At 41.0% G+C, this 24,313-nt stretch overlaps 1 protein-coding gene across 1 annotated transcript in view; it reads left to right on the top strand.

Moving 5' to 3' along the window:
* Window positions 1-24,313, top strand: part of IQSEC1 (IQ motif and Sec7 domain 1) — a 197,078-nt gene that overhangs the window by 159,636 nt on the left and 13,129 nt on the right. Inside the window, exons 6-12 of the mRNA XM_010008862.1 lie at window positions 10,312-10,473; window positions 14,376-14,498; window positions 15,251-15,417; window positions 18,378-18,517; window positions 20,049-20,078; window positions 21,739-21,864; window positions 23,926-24,025. Of these exons, the coding sequence (XP_010007164.1) occupies window positions 10,312-10,473; window positions 14,376-14,498; window positions 15,251-15,417; window positions 18,378-18,517; window positions 20,049-20,078; window positions 21,739-21,864; window positions 23,926-24,025 (848 nt within the window). The remainder of the gene's footprint in view (window positions 1-10,311; window positions 10,474-14,375; window positions 14,499-15,250; window positions 15,418-18,377; window positions 18,518-20,048; window positions 20,079-21,738; window positions 21,865-23,925; window positions 24,026-24,313) is intronic.

Genomic DNA, 24,313 nt, shown 5'->3' with positions numbered 1-24,313 from the left:
AACGTCGAGGCCTCAGTGAGAACACCCGAAGGAAAATAAAAAATAAGCCGTGTGTGTTTTGCTTTGTTCTGTGTGTGTTTTATCTTTTCTCCCTGAGGACCCATTTTTCCTCCTTTTTTTTTTTTTTTCCCAAAATGGGTGTTCTGGTGAGCGTGCATTGTGCCCTGCCCCTAAGAACCAGCTGAACTGTCTGACTGTGGGAACTCAGTCAGTGCTGTATCGAAGCACCAGTTTGCAATGTGGGCACCAGGGTCCCTTGGTTGCCTCTCCAAGGGAGTCAAACCTTTGCGGAGCCTTGCGAGCCAGTCAGGCCTTTGGAAGGCTGCACCCTGAGGGGCAGTGAGTGTGTGAGTGTGTGAGTGTCCCTGGAAGGGTGAGGAACTGTTACCTCATCCCGTGCCCTCAGCATTCCAGGCCAGGCATCGGGAGCTGCTCTGCCCTTCGCTCCTGGGGCCGTGCTCAGGGACAGCTGGTCCTTAGAAAATGAGGCATTGGACTGGGTGAGCAGCTCCCAGATGAGTATTTGATAGGGCTCTGGGTGCCAGAATTGTCATTCGCTCCTCCCCCTGCTCCCAAAGCTCAAGTGACCACGTTTTGAGGGTGACAAATGTGAGCAGCTGCCTTTGCAGGGGACAGGTGGAGCAGGGAGCTGGGAAGGCTGCACAGGACCCTTGGAAAAGAAGAGTTAGGAAACAAAGGGGCACTGGCTCCTTCCTCCTGGGTAACAATTCACATCTATCTGCTGAATTGGGATTGGGTGGATCTGTAAACGAAAAATGTTGACATCTTTCAGCAGCATTGTTGCATTGCTGATTTAAAAGGTGTCCCTTTTAAAGTACCTGTGCTTGTCAGTGTTTCCCATTTGCAGTCAGCAGAGCTGCAGCAATTGAAGCTGAAGTGTTCCTGTTATGTGTGACTGAGGTGAGGGTGTGGAAAGAGAATTTAGGGCAGGGACACTAGAAAACATAAAGACCTGGACTGTTTCTCAGCTTCAAGGACACAGTCAGATCATGTCTCATTCCTGACTACGGTTGCATAAACATGAAAGCAACACTCAACCCTGGCTAATAGTTCTGAGAGAGCTGGCAGGTTTTTCATGTATCTTGTCTCAAAATGAAGTATATTTTGCTCTGCTGGCAGCTGCAAACTCTTTTCCCTACTCTTTGAGAAATGCAGAGATGCAAAAGGGTCAGAGGAGGTGAGAAAATCCTCACAGTGTCTTGGTCCATTTGTTTAACTAAATATTTCCTTTCTTGTGAGGAAGGAAGGAGTAGAGGGGTGAAACCAAAACAAGACAGGCTGTCCACTGCCAAGAGAGGGAATAGTAAGGAACTGCCAAATCTGCTCTAGCATTGTGGGGTTGTTTTTACTAGCCAGGACATGTCCCACCACTGCATTGCAGCTCCTTGGGGTGTGCCTTAGGATTCTCTTCACGGTGCTGGCTGCTTTGTTCCTCAAGGTTGATGCTGCTTCTGTGTAAAAATTCTATTTCAGAAGTAGCTCTGTATTTCCTCTTTATTAGAACAACCCAGACTTTCTGCTTGGACCCTTTAGCTGCTTTTTGTGCACTTTTTCCTGGTTTGTAAACAGCTCTGATTCAGGCAGTAATTTTCAGAGAAGAGTGAGCATTCAGTAGCAGCAATAGTGTCTAATGTGTAATTTCCTATCACTTTACTAGGTAATAGTGACATAAAGAAACTGATCAGACAGAAAGTGATGGTAGAACTGTTCAGGTCAGTGACCCAATTTTGTGAAAACAGATGTCTACAGAGTTTTCTCACTGTATTTTTTTCCCCCACTGAACAGAGTTGGGCACTGAGATAACTTCCCAGTGAATTATGATGTTAGTGACATGAGTATAAATTAACTTACACTGAATGGGGATGACTCCAGGTAATTTGATGTAACTGCAAGTAAGCTGTAACCTTCACATCTGTGGTGGTAGTTTTTTGGTTTGGTCTTGGATGAACCCGAGACGTTAATTCAAGACTGAGAAGATGAACACACAATGTAGTGGAGAGAAGTCTCTCCAACTGTGTGGGGAAACTGTTGGGCCCCAGCCCAAATAACCTGAATAACTATCTTCCCATTTTCACAAGGTGCAGAGAAGCTGTGAGAAATGTGCTGTTCCTTGGCTTATTTTCCTGACCCAGAGACTCTTGTTATTACCAGAAGATGAAATTTACACCTAGTTTTTCTTTCTCTGCATTAAACAATTGTGCAGCATGAGGGAAACACAGATCAGGCTTCCCAATTTCTCTTAATTTTTTTCCTTTCAGTCCCTTTCTTGTGTTTCTGCATAGTTGAGTAAACTCTGACAAGTTGGCACTAGTTTGGGTAGTATTTTAAAGAAGTGGGGTTTCTTTCTTCTTTCCCAGGAGGTTTAAAATAAGCATAGTGATTCTCTTAGCTTCACTACAGCAACACTAGGATGTTCAGCAGAAGTGAAGGAAGAAGTACAACCATAGAAACAAAATTTAAATGTCTGCCAAACTAAGGAGAATGGTCAACTTTTGCTATTGCCAACTTGGCTATTTAAAAATATTTAACTTCTTAAATTATTCTAAGAAAAGTCGTAGATACTTGCTGTTAAAAAAAACCATCCCTGGATTTTAATGTTAAACTAACACGTAGTTTTGTGACAGCTGTAAGAATTTTCAAAATGGGATCTCTAGTATCAAAGGCAAGGAAGATTGTTTTCTTTTCACAGAAGCCTGGCACCATAGCTGCCTTCTATTCTCCACCCTCAACATGAAAAGATTTCTTTGGCAGCAGCACATTTGTGAACTCTTTCTGTTTGCAGCCTCTAAGAAGTGTTTGTAGTTCTGCTTTGCTTGTTTTCTAGACTCTCTCAGCTTATGGTCCTTTCAGTGGAGCACGTGTGTTTTTGCCTGAGTGTAGACAAGAATCCCAAAGCATGGATGTGCCTTCAGAAATACTGAAGATTTTCTAGATGTTTCAATGAGCTTTTCATTTTCTGTCAGGCTGGCTTTATCCCCCTTGTCTCACATGGCTGAAGAACAGTGTGTTTGTGGTTATTTACATGGAGTGAATAAAGCTGTGCTGTACCTCAGAAGATGCTTTTGACACTGCTGGGGACTGGAAATCTAGGCTGGGGCAAGTGGCTTTCGCTGCTTGTTTGTTTATGAATGCTTCCATTTTACAGCTCTGTTATTGTCTGAGCATCTGAAAGGAAATACAACGATTTCATGTGGGTTTGGGTGCTAGTAAGCTTTACCTGTTTAGCAAGTCAAAAATAGGGCAGGCCTTGTACACTTTTGTACTGTGGTTTTGATGAAGGTTTCGTTCCAAGGCAGTGGTTGTTGTTCTCTTTCCTGCGTGGACACTTCGCCCTCGCCGGGACGTGGGTAGGACAGCTGGGGGGGAACCTGACTGGATTGTTAAAAAAAAACCCCAAAACCAAACCAAACAATCCACCACGAAAAGCAACCCCCAAACACAAAAGAACAAAGCCCCACTCCCTCCTTGTGCAGTTTGTCAGGAAGTCCTGCAGCAGCAGCAGGAGTGAGGGCAGGGAGTGATGCCAGGGGCTGGAGCTCTGGGCTTCAGTCGGGGGGGCTGCACCACAAAGCCTGGCAGGCAACAGTAAATGCTGCTAGTGCTGAGATCTTCCTCACCATCTAGAGTCTGAAGAAAAAGCTGTTCCTCTACCTAATTCATTTTTCAAATCACTGCAGGTTTGTTGTGGGGGTTTATTGCAATAATAATGTTTACTACAACTCGATAGATAACATTTTGAATATCCAGGTAGTGTAAAACAGTGTTTCCCAAGTTCCATTAACCTTTGGAATCTGGTGTTAATTTATGTCTAACAGCAGCATAAGGTGGTGTTTTCTTTTGTGGCTTACAGCAAGCTGTGAGTCTGTCCCAGCTCCTGCACGACCTGCTGGCTTGTGTGAGCACAGTTGCTGGCAGCTTTGCTGGGAACTGACTTGGGAAGTCCATCAGCAGATGCTGCTGTCCTTCCCCTCCTCACAGGAGCTGTTTCTGACCCTGCCTTTCCCACTCTCTTTAAATCTTTTCATACCCTACTGTAAATGAGAATTTCTCAAGCTCTGGCAGGTCCTGAGCACCTCTGAAAACAGAATTCAAGCAGAGGAAGTGTCAAACCAGGGACTGCAATTTGATTTTTACTGTATTAAGTAATTCATGGAGCCTTAGGGCAGTTTTTTATCACTGACAATCCAGATTTTCTGCATCAGTTAGCTGGTTTTCAGGTTGATGATATTCTCATGTAATGTAAATGATTGTGTTAACATGTATCCTGAAGTTATTTGTCAGTGGTTCCTTCAAGCAGGTGAAAGTTAATTGAGACAAATGATGACACATTCAGAATTATAGATGTCTGGATCACTGCTCTCCTTACTAATTTGCTCATGATGATGAAAATATTAGGAATGCAGGGGTTTTCTAAAGGTACTGTGCTTCTTACATACTTGTTTTAGTCTAATGAAAAAAATACTTTTTCTTTTCCTGTCTGTTGCTAACTTGGATAAGACACACTGCTCTCAGGAATGTACTATTGATATTATTACCCTATTTATTGTTCACCTTTTGTACTCCAAAGGAGAGCTCATTCTTAAGAGAGCCTCATACATCACTTACATTAGCAAAACTCCTAAGGTCTATCTTGGGCTAAAAGGGCCCTACCGACCTTTTTTTTTTTTTTTCTGTTTTCTTTTTCCTCCAATAAGATTGGTTTTAACTAACAACAGTGTATTTTGCTAGGCTGATAAGACAGTGGAGCCTTAGGGCAGTTTTTTATCACTGACAATCCAGATTTTCTGCATCAGTTAGCTGGTTTTCAGGTTGATGATATTCTCATGTAATGTAAATGATTGTGTTAACATGTATCCTGAAGTTATTTGTCAGTGGTTCCTTCAAGCAGGTGAAAGTTAATTGAGACAAATGATGACACATTCAGAATTATAGATGTCTGGATCACTGCTCTCCTTACTAATTTGCTCATGATGATGAAAATATTAGGAATGCAGGGGTTTTCTAAAGGTACTGTGCTTCTTACATACTTGTTTTAGTCTAATGAAAAAAATACTTTTTCTTTTCCTGTCTGTTGCTAACTTGGATAAGACACACTGCTCTCAGGAATGTACTATTGATATTATTACCCTATTTATTGTTCACCTTTTGTACTCCAAAGGAGAGCTCATTCTTAAGAGAGCCTCATACATCACTTACATTAGCAAAACTCCTAAGGTCTATCTTGGGCTAAAAGGGCCCTACCGACCTTTTTTTTTTTTTTTACTTTTCCAGATTCACCCACTCTAATGGGATCTGCACAAGTGTCAGGAAGTTAGATGAACTTCCCCTGCATTTACACATTCAGTACTTGCTGAGTAAATCAGCCACCTCCTCCTAATCAGCACCACGCCTAGGAAGGAAAGGTGGAGTTCTGGCCAGAGGAAACAGCAGTGGTGTGCAGGGACTTGCTGTTGGCTTCTGAGGGAATGGGTTGTTAGGGGGGTTGGGGCCTGGGGTTTTTTTTTGCCTTTTGCTTTTTTTCCAACTGTTGTCTTTGGGTGATTTTGCACTCCTCATTCCTGCAATTTGCTCCCTCTTGAAGACGCCAGTTTCCAGAATCATAGAATCCCAGAATCCCAGGGGTTGGAAGGGACCTGGAAAGCTCACCCAGCCCAACCCCCCTGCCAGAGCAGGGGCACCCAGAGCACATCACACAGGAACGTGGCCAGGGGGGTTGGAATGTCTCCAGAGAAGGAGACTCCACAGCCTCCCTGGGCAGCCTGGCCCAGGGCTCTGTCACTCTCACAGGAAAGAAGTTCTTCCTGAGATTCACATGGAACCTCCTGTGCTCCAGTTTGCACCCACTGCCCCTTGTCCTGTCATTGGACATCACTGAACAAAGCCTGGCTCCATCTTCCTGACACTCACCCTTTACGTATTTATAAACATTGATGAGGTCACCCCTCAGTCTCCTTTTCTCCAAGCCCAACAGACCCAGCTCCCTCAGCCTCAGAAGTGGCTGCAGGATCCAGCATGTTTTTAGAAAAACACAAAGACTATTTTACTGAATATGGCCAGTACTCTCTAATAAACTTGCTTATTAAAATGCACTGGTTTGATCTGTTGTTTTGAAGTTTGCATTACATTCTCCACCTATGGTGTTTTCCCCCTAAAACTCACTTTAAACCAAAGATCTTTTTGTTAACCAGTTTCTGGCAAATTCCTCAGCCCTTTATGCAAAATCTCAGACTCTCATGGAAATGGTTTTGCACATCATTTTGTGTTGAATTTTTTTTTTTCTTCTTTTCAGTAGATTCCCTTTGATTCATTTTAGTTGGATTTGTTTGGGTTTTTTTGAGGTAAAAGACACTTTTAAGCTCTATTTTTGAAGCAATTCTCTAAATATGAAAAGTTCTCCAAATAGCAGCAGCTGTGTAAACTCTTAGCTTTAGAGGGTGTATTTTGATATTAGTTAATGTATTCAAATCTTAAAATGGGTGCTCTGCTTATGCAGCTTCCAGGACTGCTATTTATAGACTTCTCTTCCCTGTTATTGGTAGATGTAATTAACAAGCCATCACTGGGAATTTTCCTAAGCACAAAAGACTCTTAGTTGTAAGTACAAAACGGTCCATGCTCAGTTCTGAGTAGGCAGAAATGAGAATAACTTAGGTCAGATGTCTTATTTTAATCCCTGACCCTTTCATGTCCCACTCCATTCTGCATCCAATCATACACTTCAGGAAAATTAGGGTTTGATGAAAGTTTCTCAGATTTAAAGCAGCTGGTTTTGCCAGCAGCAAAATCCCTGTTTGCTTGTGTTGTCTTTTCAAACCCACCCTCCCAAAAACCCTGTCAGCTGCTTGGTGGTTTTAGTCTTTCATGGGGAAGGAGCAGATCAGTTTCTGGTAGTTTGCTGATGGTCAGAACCACAAGCTGCATGTCCTCTTGGTGCATTTCAGTGGCCATTCATGCTTAGTAAAAATACTTGAAATTTGTGATGTTGAGAGTAACGTAATTTCCACGAACCTGTTCAGTTCTTTAATTTCTCTGAATTTGAAAAGAGGGAAAATATTCTTTGTTCTTAAAGACAGGGAGGGAAGGCACCCTTGTGTCTATTTTTCTCTTAATCTGTTTTTAGCTTCACTAATTAAGTAAAAATTCATTGGAAGTACAGCACTTCAGAACACTTACAATGTCACAATTTTCTGTTAGGTACTTTCCCTGCTGAATAAGGTAATGTCACACTCTGGGACAGCCTGCAACAGCAATAAAACCCCCTGAAGTTTCCCTGGCTTGCTAGGTGGTTAAGGAAAAAAACATAAAATATTGTTTTTCCAAGAAGCTGTTTGATAAAATTTAGTTCATATTAAATTCAGTTTTTATTTAAGTTTTAAGGTCAAGAGTGTTGAATGAGTTCAAGGCTTCAGATTATCAGAAACATGAAGAAATGTTATCAGCAAGCTCAACTTCCAGAACAGACACCAAAATTAGCATTTATGAGCTGAATGGGAAGCTGGGGAGATACCAAGTGGATAAGAAAGTTTTTCTTCCTCTGATGCTTAATAGCCACGTTTAGCCACAGAAACTGATTTAGAACTTTATTTGTGCACATTCCAATATAACCCTTAACTTTTGGGGTTCTCCTCTGAGCCAAGCAGTGTTAGTAACTGGCAAGCTGGAAGCCTTGTAGCAGGGTGATCCCCCAAGGACTGGAGTGGCACCAGCTGCCTCTGGCTTCTTGCCCCTTATGCCATCCTGTGGAGTCTGCTCTGTGGACTGTCCTTACCTGCAGCCAGGTGCCAAAAGGCCCCCTCCAGCTATAGGGTCTGGCATTCCTAGCAATTGTCCTGCAAATGCTAGGAAGTCCTTTATCCCTGGTGTAGTGATGGCTATCAGAACCTGCAAAGAAAGATCAAAGGGACGTTAGGGAGAGTTAGTTTCCATCTTAACAGCTGTTAGAAACTCTGCAGAGAGCCCTTTAATTCTTGAGATCTTTATTTGTAGCAGTAACTCTGTATTGGCTCAGCCCACAGGTGGCTCTTCAGGTGAGGTCAGTCATCTTTTCTAGGAGTAAAGGTGTTTTTCCAGAGCAGAACAGTGTTAGTGGGTTTTGGGGGAACGAATCTCAAAGTACCGAGACCCAATTATGCTCATCTCTGCTTGGAAAATGTGGTGGGTAAGGCCATGAAGTAGAAAGAAGCAAAGTTTCTGCACTGTAGAAATGGCTGGTACAGGTTTGTTGCTCTGAAGTTGTGCCCCTGCTACCACGGTTAGATTTCTCACATAGAGGAAGAGCTGGGTTCATTCTCCCAGTTCAGAGTTTTCAGGTACTATTTTCCTGTTCCTACAGTTCAGAGTTTACATGGTTTCCATGTGACAACTTTGTACCAAAGTGGGCTCCTTTCCAATAACCCCCCAGCCTGCAGAACTGCTGCTGCTCCTCTTCAGCATGAGGTGTCAATGGGAAAAGAGCTTTTGGCTTTCAGTGAATTGTTAAAAGGATTTTGAACTCTCTTTTGGAGACTTACCTGGCTTGGTGTGAAGTGTATTTGAATAAAGGGATTTCATATGGCTGAACAAGAAGCAGAGCTTCTTATGTGAAATAGAGCCTGGCTTATGTAAAATGATGCAGCTGCACAGGAACTGATGCAAAATAAATCCTGTGTCGCTTCTGTGATGATTTTAAATGTTCAGGCCTACAAGGACTGTAAGAATTGATGTGCTTTTTGATAGTGTTCTTTGTTTTCTGTTTTGACACTTGCTGGTGTGGAACTCTTCCTGGGTTTGTATCACTCCAAATTTTATGGACAAATGTAGCTCACTGACAAGGAGGATGGCGAAAACTTTTCCTGTTTTTGTTGGATGTGGTGAATTTAAATTCAGAAAGAGGGAGAATTCTGAAATACAACTGAAAAGCAGGTGAATGTAGCAGTTACATTGCTTACAAGAAAAAGGATGCTTCTTGAATATGAAGGAGATTCAGTTTACAAGATTGTATTTAGAAGTCAACTGTGTGTGTGTAATCTTGTTTTGTATTAAAAGAGCCACAAAGCCTGATGCAAGGAATTGAGATTTGAGAACTCATTTTTTATTAAATTGTATATATTCCTCTCATCTGACTCTTAACAGGGTATTAAGTATAAAATAGTATCATGTAAAAAAGGAGGAGAACTGAATGGTGATACATTTAGTAATGTTAGTTGCAATTAAAAGACCTGAGGAAAGGTTATGGTTGTATGGTCAGCCTTGCATAAAAACAGCACAGTCACCTTGGCCTTTGAAATTGATTTTGCTTGCCTTAGAGCAAGTCTTCCAGGTCATCCAGTATCATTCACTCTTTTAGGTGGACATTAAATAATTCCTTACAAAATAAAGATCATGGTGAAATTACTTGTTCTGTAATGATATCCCTTGAATGTCTTTAAAAGAAATTAGGGTTGTCTGTTGTATCACACTGCTGGAAGATGCAGTACCCAATATGTGCTGTGAGGGGAGGTTTACATCACTTTAAAATAAAATCATTTTCCTTTAGAAGCAGTACATTTTATTACCAGAAATCAATTCCATCCCCAACCCTCTTCCCCAATACTTTCATCTTAGTATGTTAAAAGGAGTGGATTTGGCTTGCTGTGCTTTGAGATCAGAATGTGGTTACAGCTAAACCTAGAGGTGGTGTGTAAAGAGATGTAAAATACTCCAGAAATTATGAAGGTGCTTGTCTGAGGGAGGGAAATTTTGGGCAATGGGTGTGTTAAAGGGAAAGGGAAAAAAAATAATCTGAGTTAGCTGGGAGCTCCACTATTTTTAATTGCTTCTTTTTGCATGACTGGCTGTATTTTCCCCTCCTATTTTGTGTATTCTTATCTTGCAAGTTACACCTTTTCAGATGTTTTTGTTCAGTAAGTTTAACTTTTGGCAGCAAGGGGGTGGGGGGCTTAATTTCTTGTTTGTCCACAGCAACTTCTTAGTTCAGTTTCTGGAAGGTACATCTGGAAGGTACATCTCTCCCAGCAACAGGAGCATTTGATGGCTGATGTGGGGCTGGTCTTCTGCACTAACAAGTGTTTTGCCTTTTGTGCCTGAAGCTGCTTTTGCATCTAAAGCTCCTCTTTGGAAAGACTGTGAAGCAGGGAAATGTGTAATAACACATGCAAAGATGTGTTTCAAAGCTAGTAAGCTGTTAACAGTGAGTGGTATGTTCTACAGGATGGGTACATTTATCCTGGAACTATCACTAAGTTTTCTGTAAAACTTCCATCTGATGCCTTCAGATCCAATTAATAATTTTGCATTTTCATTTCTCCTCAGAAAACCTGAAAAAGGAGTCCAGTACCTCATTGAGCGAGGTTTTGTGCCAGATACTCCAGTTGGTGTTGCCCACTTTCTCCTGCAAAGGAAAGGTCTCAGCAGGCAGATGATTGGAGAATTTTTGGGAAACCGGCAAAAACAGTTCAACCGGGACGTGTTAGAGTGAGTACTGAGCGTGGGCAGGAGGTGGTTGTTGGCATGGCCAGGTCAATGCATCAAGCTACAAGTATATTGGTCTCTGAATGATTTGTGCTTATCTCTGGGTTGCTCTGAGGGAGGGGAAACCAGACTCTAAGGGTTAAGAAAGAAAACATACACACAGGCAAATATTTATTTCTTTGCTTTCCAGCTAAGTTTACAGGTTTTGTTATTGAGCCAGCAAGATCATTGCAAGAATTTATATTCCCTGTAGTCATGTACTTTTGCTCTAAATTTATTTTTTTAATTTTTTAGCCCTAAGAGTATGCTATTTCAAAGTCTTTTTCCTTCCTTGAGCTCTAAGAATTTAATGAATGAAGCAAAATAATACTATAGGCAACATAAGGTTTCCTCAGTAGCAGAACTTGAAAATCATGATTACAGGCAAATACCTCAGATGTTAGGTAAACAGGGATTTCAGCAGGTTTTTTTATGCTGAAAAGATCCATACAAACAGTTCTTTTCCAAAAGATTAGATGAACAAAAACTGTTTTAAAAAACAAAAAAAACCACAAAGCAGAAATACAAACTTTTAGCAGCTTGGTCATAAATTTATAAACTCTACACAAAGTAGACCAAAAAAGAAGTTGCTTTATTCTGAGAGGTTATTTAAAACACATATTCTTTTGGAGTTTTGGGTTTGGGTTTTTTTTGTATCTGATATACTGACCTAATATGAATACATCTTAGGACAGTTTCTTTCAAGTAATTGTCTGAAAAATTTAGCAAAATGTTTAGCAAAACTGCTGCAAGTGAAAGCAAAACCCCCACATCTTGCCCATTAAGGAAGACTAGGAAATATTCTGAGCACAGGTCTTAACCAGAGTGTAAGAAAAGCTGTTCTGAAATTTGCCTTGGTCTATAGGGGCAGTCTTTGTTGAGGAAAGAATATTGATACCATAGTGGGTTAAGGTGTCTGCCAATACCTTTATTTTCTTACAGGCAGCTCTGACTGTCTTCATGATGCAAAGGTTTTGGTCACATTCCCTACAGTCATCTTGGTCTTACTGTTGCACTGTCAGAACTTAGGTATCTCAATTTACAAGCTTGAACACTTGTGTTAATACAGCTAATGACATGTCCATATGCCATAGACCTTTTTCTAGAGATTTTCCCTTTCTTTCCTGTGCCCTGGCTAGTGCAGCAGCCAGCAGAAAGCAGCAGAAGAGCCTCTGCACCAAAGCAGGCCCTGAAGTGTAGTAGCCACCTCACAACACACAGTAATAGAACATGGCCTGATGTTGATGCCACCCCTGTTTAACAGGAGGCATTAATAGCTACTTGTACTCATCACCTGGATTTTGCAATGGTGAGGCAGACTAGAATGAAGAATGAAGGAAAAAAATTTCCAATTTTTTAAAAGAAAACAGCACAGATCCAGGATGACCTGATTTATCATCTCACATGATTCATGTTTGTGACCTTGAACAAGTTGTGTCCCCTCACTGCCTCAGACCCACAGCAGCTTAGGGGTAATGGTCAGGGTGTCTCTGCTAGGCCAGATGCTGTGTCTGTGGTGAGATGAAGTGTCAAGAGTAAGGTCATGATCACCTGTCTGCAACCCCACAACAGTCCTTTTGCTGAAATAAACCTGTTCCTAAGTCAGATGTTTCAGCTATGCTTTGGGGTGAAGATCACCTTACAAGCAGTGCAGTTCTCTTGATTGTTCTGCACCTTCCCTGCAAATAGGAACAGGGTATTTTTTCATAGAAACCATTTCATCTTAAATATCACATTTGGAGGTAATTTTGTTGAACTGGTAATAACTGGTTACACAGAAAAGATATTTTAACAGACAATCCTTTTTCTGTTAGTCAATGTAATTTTAAGTGATTTGTCTTGATTTGTTTTCACGTTTCCTGGATCCTGTCAGTCAAGGTATTTCAACTGTTAGAAGTCTTCTTTTCACTGGAGCCCTGAGTCTCTTGACATTTGGGGCACATCAGATGTGCTTCCCAAAGCCCTGCTGCTCTGCAGGGAGCCTGGGGTGCTGCGAGTCTGACCTGCTGCTGCATCTGGGCTTGGCATTAGAAACCAAAGGTGCAGCCACTCCAAGGAAGAATCAAATTATCACAAAAAACACTGTTGGAAGTGAAAGGGAAAGCAGGACTTTCTGTAGGGGACTCCCATCATTCCTGTTCATTACACTGCACAGTGATGTCCAAGGGTACAGGCAAGGGGCAGTTGTAGCTGCAGTGACCCAGGAGATGGTATGTTCCACTTGCCTTGCCTAAGTTTTGCAGGGAGGTGGTGAGCAGGGGGCAGCAGCCAGGGAGAAGTTCCAGTTGTCTGCCCAGGTAGCAGTGGTGTGAGGCCTGGCTGCTGGGAGATGTATCTGCAGCAGGGAGATGTGCTCCCTCAAGCACAGGCTCATTCACCCAGCATGTGTGTACTCAACTCCTACAGTGACTAAAGGCCATTGAATCATGTTCCCTTTATCATTACGGTGATTATACTATTATTAAAGGTTAAAAAAGCTAAACCAGTGTGTGTGTCTGAACTTATTTTACTTTCATTGTTCCATTTGCTGTATAGATGTAGCCAAACTAACTTGTCCCCTTTTTTGTCCTTACAGAGAATTACACTAGAAAGAAAAAGTTTGCTGTTTTGAAATATTTGCAGGAAAATGCTGGTCCCAGTTAGAACACTGCCCATGGTGGTGAATCTGCTGTCTGCATAGTTCATATAAAACTTAAAGACCCTCCCCATTATGTTGTTGGCCAGCATGTTTCTGGAGGTCCTTAATTGCTGTAATTGCTTCATTTTGACTCCAGCGTGTCTGCACATGTGCATTACACCTCTGAAGGAGAAAGGAGCTTTTAAAAAATGTTACAGAACTGCCCATAGGTGGGAAGACTGTGAACATTATTACAGAACTGATAATAAGTTTTTAGGTGTGGATTGGAAAGGGTGTGAGAAATGTCAGGCTTGTTTGTTTCTTTCCTTGCTCTTCTGCATAAAAGGAAAAACAATCAAGGTGAAGTGAATAAATTGCTTAGGTATTAATCTGAGTTAGCTACAATGTGACTAGAAGAAAAATGTGAGCTACTCTAATTTATTATTGTATAGCTATGCATTTAAGAAAAGGCTTTTAAAACTGGATTGTGCTTTCTTTCTGTGGTTTCTGCATTACAGTGCTGCTACTTGCAGTGATTCATGTCTGGTTATTTCAAAACTAAAAGCTAAGTTTAAAGAAAGGCAATTTATAACCTTCTGATTTTAAATAGTCATTAACCAAAGTATTTGAATTACATAGTTCACTTTGTTGATTATATTAAACTGGGTTTTTTTTAATATTTGTCAGCACTGGATTTTCAAAGCAAGAAAGTAATTAGCTCTCCATAAATGTGAACTGAAAGATCTGGCCAAGGATGAGGAGGTGGGAATTGCAGTTGCAGTGAGAGTATCCAAATCAGATTAATCTTTTGTTCTCCATATGTAAGAACATTCCTAGACACAGAGCCATTTGGGGCAGATTTTTGTGCTTGCTGCAGGATGGTTGAGATTTGACATTTTGTTATTCTTAATATAGGCATTGTGGTAATGGATTGGCCTGGGAGCACCAATTAATTGATAATTCTTGGCAGTGCTATGTCACTGACATTGGTCAGACATTTGTCATTCCAGCAGCTCTTCTGTTAAAAAAAGGGCCTGCTCACATGCCTGCATTCTCATCGATCTGTCCTTTGCAGTCCTTCCTTCACAGCTTACCTACAATTACTGTAATTGCTGCTCAGTATTTCAGAAAGCTCCATAAATCCCTACAGGAGATGGAAAATAGCAAGGTTCTTTTGTCCCCAAATCTTACCTTTGGTACTGTGTTGTTAGAAATGCAAAGACACAATGGCAATCTGTTTCTATCCTAGCTGTGTTGTGGATGAGATGGACTTCTCAACCATGGAACTGGACGAAGCACTCAGGAAATTTCAGGCTCATATCCGTGTTCAAGGAGAAGCCCAGAAAGTAGAACGGCTCATTGAAGCTTTTAGGTAGGATGCTGAAATAAATTATTCAGTCACCAGAAACCTGCTGCTGTCTGATGGTCACTGGAGAACTGCAGAGGCTGCATGTCTCTGAGTTATTTCCTTGCACTGTCCTTGTGAGCTACAGAGAGTTTCAGATGCAGCCTGTGGTGGTTTTGCCAAGTAGGAACTAGTTTTATTTGCTGGTGCTGTTCAGGTATGTCATTGGTATTAATGTAACAAGGGTTATCAATTAAGAATCCCTTCTGGCATCAGTTGAAAGGAAATTCAGGGATTTTTGAATGTCTCTAACAATTTTGCATTTAATAGTATGAATGGAATTATAAGACCATTTACATTTTTAGAGTATATATGCTCTCAACCTTTCATTAAGCATTTCAACAATAGTGGAATAAAGAGCATTAAATACTAACAACAGTGTACTTTACCCAGGGCAGGATGGGACATAAATCATCATGTGACAGTGAGCTAGAATCAATGCTGCATCCTTGCCTGCTGTCAATAGGTATTGCTGGAAAAAAATGAAATCCAGAAGCTGGTGTAGCTCAGAATCTGTACCAAGAAGTGAAGTTACAGTGGTAGTAGAAAACAAAAGCCTTCTACATTCTAGGGTTGGCTTATGAAAATATGTGGCCAGAAAGCTAAATATGTGTGTGGAGCTTGCTCATCCTCTGGAATGTAGCAGCAGGTGGTGTATTTGGTGAGATTAGAACAGTAATTCATAGCTGTGACAGCTTTCCCTCTTTGCTTCCTTACAGCCAACGATACTGTATCTGCAATCCTGGTGTGGTGAGACAATTTAGAAATCCTGATACCATCTTCATCCTGGCTTTTGCCATCATCCTGTTAAACACAGATATGTACAGCCCGAATGTGAAACCGGAGCGCAAAATGAAGCTGGAAGATTTCATCAAGAACCTAAGGGGTAAGCAAACTCTGACCAAGGTGGTCATGAAAGGTGTTCCTTTTTGCTGCCATGAGAGGGGAAAAAGACTGGATACGGGGCACTTGGTTTTGATTTCACCTGACTTTTAAAACTAGTGTCATTTTTACAGGCCTCAATTATTTCTGGAGTAGTGAAAACAGAGCTAAGCAGAAATCAGAACTAAGGAGATAGTATTTTGTCATTTTTATGTTGTCTGTCTTGAGTGGATGTGGGGTCAGATCCTTGTATTGGAAGTCCTTTCGATGTAGCTGAAAAGTGACCAATTCCTTGTATTCAGAAATCATCTTGTGCCTTAGGTTTTTGGATCTAGTTGGAGTTTTCCACACTTAACACCCTTCACAAAGTCAAAGGGCAGCTCATAAAGACAGCAGCTTCTGTACACATGAATGGAAGTAAATAAATTCTGTTGCAAAGATTGCACCTGTGTTTTTTTATAGACTAAATCACTGCACAGTGTGGACTCTTCCTGAGAGGAGGAATGTGCTTTCTAGAGAGTGAATTACACTCTCCACTGCAGCATGAGCTTACCAATGAATTCTTACAGAGATATTGTCCTCATAGCTTGTGGTTTGTCATTTCTCCATAGCAACCAATGCATTGCAAGGGATATCAGATCTCTCTTCTGACTGAATTAAACAAAGTAAGGTCTCTTACATATTTTAGAGTTTTATACTAAAAGGACATTTCTTTCCCTCCCTTGTTTAAAGAGCATTCGCTTCTTGTTCTTGCTAAGTAGACATGCAGAGGAGATGGAGCCATTGTCTCTGTGTTTTTGATAGAGGTACAAACCTGTGGCCTGAGGCAGCTTTCCATTCCCTTAAGAGATGCAGATGAATGATTTTGGTAGAAACTTGTAGGTAAGGTGTTGCCACAGAAAACTTGCATTTGCTCAGGCTGTGTGTGTATGGATAGTAATGAACACGTCACTATGTGTGTGAGGTTTTTTATGGGAGTTTTGGAGGTGAACTAAAGATTGAATATTTTGGTGGGGGGAAAAAAAAAAATAATCAAACACTCCAAAACTTTCCCAAAAGAGACACAGGAAATAGCACAGAAATTTCATTTTGGTTTCTTCATTGGTTTATTTCCTGATGAAGAAACTACTTACCAGGCTGTGGCACACCTGAGCCTGCAGTTAGATTGCAAAAAAAAAAATGCAGATATTTGTCCAAATTTGTATCTCAGCTCTTTCTATCCTGGGTCTTTCCAGTGGAAAAAAAAAGCTAACAGGTTTTTCTGAAGTATCAGTTCAGGCAGTGTCAGGGCCTGGCAGGAAGCTGAGGAGGAAAACTGAGATGATCCGCCCTCTTATTCCCAGGCACTCGAGGAAGAATGGATCAGGCAGCATTCACCTTTTATCACAGGACTCAGAGAAATAAAATGAGGCTGAAGTCCCCATGCCTTTTTTTCCCTTAAGATAGTTTGTGCCCATGGGGAAAAAACTTGTACAATAGTTCCATTGCTGTGAGTTTGTGACAAGGCCAGGAAATTGGCCTGCTCAGCCACTGCTGTCCTCTCCTCCTCCTGCTTTTAAGCCCAGAACAGGCACAACTTCCTGCAGAGTCTCTCTTCTTTCAGCAGCAAAGGATGTTCAGGACTGTTCAGCTGCAGGCCAAGCAAGTACTGATGGTTTGCTTGACTGCCATTTTCTCAGCCATGTCTAAAAGTGGGTGCAATGGCAGAAAAAACGGGTTGTAAAAATAAAGGGGTGTGTCTCAGATGCGAGGCAGTTTGTATTCATGTGTGCATGTGGTGCTTTTGTTTCAGTGCTGGTGAAAACAAAATACTTGTGGTGTTCTGGAATTTCCCATCTTGAAAATGAAAGTCCTGTGTGGGGATTTTATTCCCTTAGATTTATATAAGGTATTAATGAGTGATCTATGCTAAGCAGATGTTTTAGCTTAGCAGAATTTAAGTTAGTTTTGGCATTTTATTACAAAGCCCATAAAGATTAAAAAAGGCCTGGCATGCATCTCTTTGCATCACACTGCAGTTATATTTGTAACAGTAAATACAGAACATTCTCTCTGAGGTCCAGCCTGAATGCAGCCATTTTTTATTCTCATAGATGGTTTTGTAACAGGCTACCTTGGCTCTAAATTTGAATTACTGGATTGCAGAGGCTGCTCTGTGGAAGACTTGCTGGTGTGGAACAGAACAGAGGTGGTTTTACTTCCTTTTAGTTGCAAAGAAGCTGTTTTATCACAGAATTTTTTATCAGAGCAGTTGTTCCACTGGGTGACAAAATATTGTATTTTGGCTTCTGCATGAGAGATAAGGGGTTATTGCTTTAAAGCCTGTTTGAAAAGTAGACATGCATCTCCCTGTCCCCAGGAAATCCAGCTTTAAGTCATTTATTGAAACTGGGCTCCTTCCACTGCTCTTGAAAATTCAGGAGCAAAGATTCAAGGCATTTGCTAGAATACTGACGTGCCAATAAAGATCAGACAGTGCTAAACAATGATACTGTAACCAGTTTTACCAGGGTAAATTAATTGGTTTTTAAATCATCCAGGAAATATTGGTTGAATTAATTTTACTGAGTGTTCATAAGGCTGTCATTTTTTTTATTAGCAGAATGTGAGTCATACTGGGATAGAGGCAAAATGGAATGGCTGTTCTCTTCCCTCCCATGGTCTGCTCCTAGGAGGAAGTCAGATGGAGGGTCGAAAGGGTCATTTAACTCACTTGAGCTTTGAAAAAATGAATTTACACAGGAAATTAGCTTTTTTATTACTTATTTTTAGTGTTTTAAAATAATAAAAACTAAAGCTGGACAATTTGCATCCATGTCTTGCCATACTGGGGGCAGCTTTTGGGCTAAAGGCAGTGCTCAGTGAGTGCCAGACCTGCTGCCTTGGGAAGGCAGGCAGGAGGGCCTGAGAAATAACAGGGTCAGACCCCTCAGCCTGGTTAATGGGCACTGTTGGGCTCTGCAGGCGTGGATGATGGTGAGGACATCCCACGAGAGATGCTGATCGGGATTTACGAGCGCATCCGCAAACGGGAGCTGAAAACCAACGAGGATCACGTGTCCCAGGTCCAGAAGGTGGAAAAACTCATAGTGGGAAAGAAGCCGGTAAGTTCCCTTGGTGCTGCCTGTCAGTTCTTGGGGGGATGTAGGGCCATGGGCAGTACAGAACAAAACCGAGGCGTGTCCTTACAACTAGACGTTGGTTAATAAATGGCGAAAGGCAGAAATGGTCAAAAAAATGGTGAGCTGTAGGATTGGGTTTAATTTTGGAGCATTAACAGGGCAGATGCATTTTGTTGCTGCAGTCTGGTACTCATTAGTGCTGATGTTGTGAGCCTTCAACTCTTTTCTCTACCTCAAGCTTTACAGTTCTGAAATTACACTGAAAAATCTGCGTTTTGGGCAGGTCTCATCTTTGTTTTAAGAGAATCGAAGTGTGTTGTTAAGGGTGATGTTGTAGAGAATTGTATTTCAACATTTAAGCTATCAGTTGTGGCTCCATCATTTCCAGAGAACTCCTGTTCCTGTCAACATCTTTCTCAGCTTTGCAGCCAGCTCTGGGAGATTGTGTCCTTTTGTCTCAGCAAAACTGGGCAACCAGGTCCCAGGGATTCTAGTGCTGAGTTTCAGCATCCAAAGATACTTCCTGTTTTGTTGTGGGAAAAATTCTGAAATACTTTGCTCTATAAATTAGTCTCCAAAGTGTCGGTTGGAAAAGGAGGGAGAAAAGGAAGGGCACAGCATTTTTGCTATTGTTTTAGGAGCTGAGTGAAGAGACATATTAAGGCTAATATTTTACATGCTAACGATTCTATCCAATGTGGAAACATCCTGAATTTAAGTTGCAGAGTCATCTTCTGCCCAGAATGAAGGCAGAAAAGGGCTAAACTTGCATGTTTTTTCAAGTCCTACATCAGTTTTTGTCAACTCTGGGGAACTTTACTACAGCAGGGAGTGTTGGGTTGCAAGGTTTTTTAATTAAGAAAAAGAGCATGTATCTCTGCTTTTAAAGAGCTTTGAATTGTAATCTCTTCTCAGACAAGCTTCAAGTGAGGAGAGGGGGAAGGGAATAAGGGACCACCAAAAATAAATAATCCAATTTGCCTCTGTTTCCCAGCAAGAAAATATTGGGGGGATCCCTTGGATTGAAGCAGAAGAGAGAGAAAGCAAGATTTCCTTTATAAAAGCTTTTTTTGTGGAGAAGGCAAATGAATATTCTAAAGTCAGTATTTGCCAAGTCATTTGTGCTTTCATAAGAAACTTATTTTCTGGGATTGTTTGGGGATTTAGTTTTATATATAGGCTTCTGTGGGAGGTGGTTTTTTTCATAGTTCTTTTTTTATTCAGGCATGTGGCAATTCAAATCCTTAGAACTAATCCTGACCTTGTGAATTAAATGGGATTAAGAAAACAATGCCCTCAATAGACTCCTAGATTCAAGGATTCTTCTGTGGAGAAACTTTTTAAAATGGTGAAAGAACATTGAGGAAACAGCCAACAGTCTTTATTGATAGAAATATTTGTTTTTACTTTATAGGCATTTAGTCATAGTATGACCCTGACGTAATTACTTGCTATGATACAGTTCTGTCTTTCTCTGAAGTTTAATGAACTTGTATATGTCTTTCTACTGTAGATTGGATCTCTGCACCATGGACTTGGTTGTGTACGTATTCCTCTCATATTCCTTCCAAGTTTATAGTCACTTTAACTGGCAGCATCTTCTTGCACTGGCAATAATGTATTATATTATTACAGTTTGGCTTTTAAAAAAATTGGGCTGCTTTCAAGCCAAATTTGCCTATTGTTATAGAAATAATGCTGCAAAGCATAAAGACCTTTCTTAAAAATATCTTTCCCAGAGTCTGCTTGATTTCTTGCCAAGAGTTTTCTAGACCTTTTTTCAGTACACTTTTTTTTTTGCATTTTAAAAGGTGTCATCACTGTAGAACTTAGAGAGCCAGTGAAGAATAAATCAATTAAGTAACATGACAGTTGTGACTCAATTTTCCACCTGGGCCCTGCTGTGTTTTTTCCGGTCCATTTCAGTATGATGCTCTAGAAAGATATTACCAGTTAATTTAACAGTTCTCTTCTGAAAGAGAGATGAACATACAAAATACTGGTTTCAGATTTGAGTTGTAGACAGATTCTGCTAATGCAGTGTTTCACTGACTTTATTTTCATGGTAACATTAATGCCAGTAGTTCTGAACAATCAGAGAAACCCCCTCATAGCAGAGGAGTGCACATAGTGCTCTCAAATCTGATTAGCTTATACTAATTAGATCCTAATTCTTTTTGCCTCAATTATAACTGCACTTCCCATTAGCATCTTCACTCAGGGCAATCCAGAGAAGGAACTGCAAACTTTCACTTGTTTTTTTCGGTCTTCTATTTCTTGCTTTTTCTGTGTAAACAATTAAAATCACACAAAGCTTCATATTCCCAAGGGAAGAACCTGTCCTTGTTTCATGGGCACATGCCAGGCAGTGCCACTGGCCTGTAAAAGCAACTGAAAGATGTGAGCTTTTTAAAATATGGTGGAAAAGAATCTCACCAGCTCATCCATTGCTCTGAATGAAAGCTGTGTCTGGAGTTACATTTCAATACCAGAGCTCACTGTAGTTGTTTGCAAGTTCATAAGCTCAGTGACTGCCCTTGGGTTTTGTTACTCTGCTGTAGCAGATCTCAGACTACCATGTGCTGGGGAAACTGAGTCTGGAGGTAGGAGGGATCAAGAACATGCAACATTTATTCCTGCCACTTTTCACTGAGAGCTCATGTGAGCTGTTCAGTGACCAGAGTAGCCTGAAAAATAGAAACCCTTGATCTCTCCAGCATTCTTCAGCATGCTGACTCCTTTAGAACATGTCAGATGTTTGATAAAATACCTTCTTGAAAATCCAGGAAGAGTAACTAAGCTACTGCCATAGATAAATTCAATGCAATTAGCATTTTGTCTGCTATTAGTACAGTTGTCATTGGATTTGGGGGAAAAACTGAAATCTCAGCAAATGACTGGCTAACCAACCAGGAACAAGGGCAGATAGAGAGTCCTAAACTCTTTTTCCTCCTCTGTTTTTTTTCTCCCCCTGCTCATGGAAAGGAAGAAGAAGCAGAAACAGTCTTGTTTTTCTTTGCCTGGTCAATCCCTTAACTCCTATGCAGAATAAAGAGATATCATATATAAATAAATGAAAGACATGTTTAGTTACCAGAGAACATTCCCTACTTCAGATTTTTAAAGAAGGACTCTAGGTGTGCAAGGTGCTGTTCCTTGGCAAAATATTGCTGTATTGACCATGACTTTCTCTATTCCCACAGGTCCTCTCCCTGCCCCACCGGAGGCTGGTGTGCTACTGCAGGCTGTTTGAAGTCCCAGACCCAAATAAACCTCAGAAGCTTGGGCTGCACCAGCGAGAAATATTTCTATTTAATGATCTTCTTGTGGTATGTATTTGCAGGTGGACAGGCTTCTAGGGTGGTATGCAGAGATGCCTATCTCCATGAAATCAGTGGGAATTAAGTGCATGAGCATTCCTAAAAATAAGTATCTATTACCTTTTACTCTGTACTCCAACCATCTTGGGATGATTAAGATTGAAATTTTCTGAATTTTCTTCATTATATATAATTTGTTTTTAAACCAAATTGTTTATTGATTTCTACACTCTATTGTAAGAAAGCACTTTGATGCAATAGCTTTTGCTGTAAAGAACAAAAAATACCTCCAGTTTACCCTTTTCCCTAATGGGTAAGCAGAGACATTCCTTATTCTGTGAATAATGAATTGAAGTTACTTGTGGAAAAACAGAATTGCATGCTACTTTGTATTCCCCACTTGTTCCATGACCCAGACATGTTTATTCATTGAAATGGGAGCAGGATGTGTTGAAATACAGTTTACAATTAACTTTACTTTTTAGTGTGCATTTAACTTGACCCAGTCTTTTGAAAAAAAGACATGCAAAACCAGTGACAGCTTGGAATGATATGGTTGATTTCCTGTTAAAAATAGAGAAATATGTTGCATTCTATTTGGAATGTATTTGACTGTTATCTGAGAACTAAGAAGTAAACTAATCACAGAATTGTAAGGGTTGGAAGGGGCCTCTAGAGACCATCCAGTCCAACCCCCCTGCTAAAGCAGGATCCCCTGGAGCACATTACTCAGGGCTGCATCCAGGTGGGTTTGGAATGTCTGCAGAGAAGGGGACTCCACACCCTCCCTGGGCAGCCTGTCCCAGGGCTCTGTCACCCTCACTGTAAAGAAGGTTTTCCTCATATTTCAAAGGAACTTCTCATGTTCCAGCTTGTGCCCATTGCCCCTCCTCCTGTCCCTGGGCACTACTGAGCAGAGTCTGGCTCCATCCTCCTGCACCCACCCTGAGATACTTCCAGGCAGTGATAAGGTCTCCTCAGCCTTCTCTTCTCCAGGCTGAACAGCCCCAGCTCTCCCAGCCTTTCCTCATAAGAGAGTTGCTCCAGTTCCCCAGTCACCTTTGTTGCCCTCCCATGGACTCTCTCCAGTAGTTCCCTGTCTCTCTTGTACTGGGGAGCCCAGAACTGGATGCAAATTAAACTAAGTACTTGACATGTTTTGCTACAAAGAAGACATGCTTCAGATGCACAATTTAATTGGGTGTAATTTTTACATATTTTCAGAGTTTAAAACAGAAAGTAAATAAAAAATATAAAATAATCCTTTTGATTGTTAACATAACCTCCCATTTGTAAATGTGAGCTTGGGTGTAAAATGATGGGACATTGTCATCTTCAGGTTGCAAGTTTTCTGTTGTTTTTATTACCTACTCAGATTTCTGTAGTTTTACCCAACTGTTTTGGGAGTAACATAGACCAAATTTGTCAGTTCTAGTAAAATGCCATCATCAAAAGTTAGAATTAGAAAGCACTAGTAAAAATAGACCTCTTGGTTGTAAATTGATGGTGAGCCATAGTATGTTACTCCTCTTGTGGAAAGGTTTCCACAGACCCAGAGGTTTTCTAGAGGCAGGTGCTGGGCATGGCAGGGCTGGGTGAGCAGTGTTGGCAGCTGAAGCAGGTTTGGAAGCTCAGAGCACATGGGAATCTGAGCTAAGAACTGACCCGGTGTGAAGAGCCATGGGTGTGCCCTGCCTTTGCTCACTCTGTGAGGAAAAAGCATGAAGGACAGTGTGGTAGCAGCTGAGTTTATTTAGAAAGGTTGGTTTAAACATATCTACATTTTCACACGTGTGCTCAGTGCACAGGAAGGATGCAGGTTGTTGGTTTTTTTTCTTTCTGGAATTCTGAGCAGCAGTGTTCTGGAGAACATGGAACACAAAGGCTTTGTCTTTGGATAAAATACTAAACCTTCTGGTTAAGAGGAAAAAATGACAAATTCCTATTTTCTGACAGGTTATAGCTTTGTCATAAAGTCTTTTCTGATCCATTAGTTCTTAAGAACAATAATTTTCCAAAACCAGATAAGGCAAAAGGGCTATTTCACTTGGTTTCTTTGGTAACTTTCAGGTGACCAAGATTTTTCAGAAGAAGAAGAACTCGGTTACGTACAGTTTCCGACAGTCGTTTTCCCTCTATGGAATGCAAGTTCTTCTGTTTGAGAACCAGTGTAAGTCTTTCCTCTCCTTTTGGTTTGTAAATAAAATAAAACCTGTGTGATGAAAGGGATGGACAGGACTTGATTCTGAATTTAGGAATAAAATAGATTTGAATTCAAGTTAGCCCTGAAGTTTGAGACAGGACAATGTCAGCACAAGAGAAAGCAAGACTGCTGTGGGATGGTTTTTGGGTTGTAGTCAGAAACTGTGTCTAGCAAGATGTGTTGTTTGTGAATACCTGTGAATGCTTGTAAAGAAACAAATGTGTTGTATCTGTTGCTGAGTCAATGGTGCAGTTA

Source organism: Chaetura pelagica, unplaced genomic scaffold, assembly GCF_000747805.2.
Source record: "Chaetura pelagica isolate M959 unplaced genomic scaffold, ChaPel_1.0 scaffold52, whole genome shotgun sequence".
NCBI classification, from domain to species: Eukaryota; Metazoa; Chordata; class Aves; order Apodiformes; family Apodidae; genus Chaetura; species Chaetura pelagica.
Note: the sequence above shows the minus strand (reverse complement) of the source record. Positions and strands in the feature narration are given on the sequence as shown.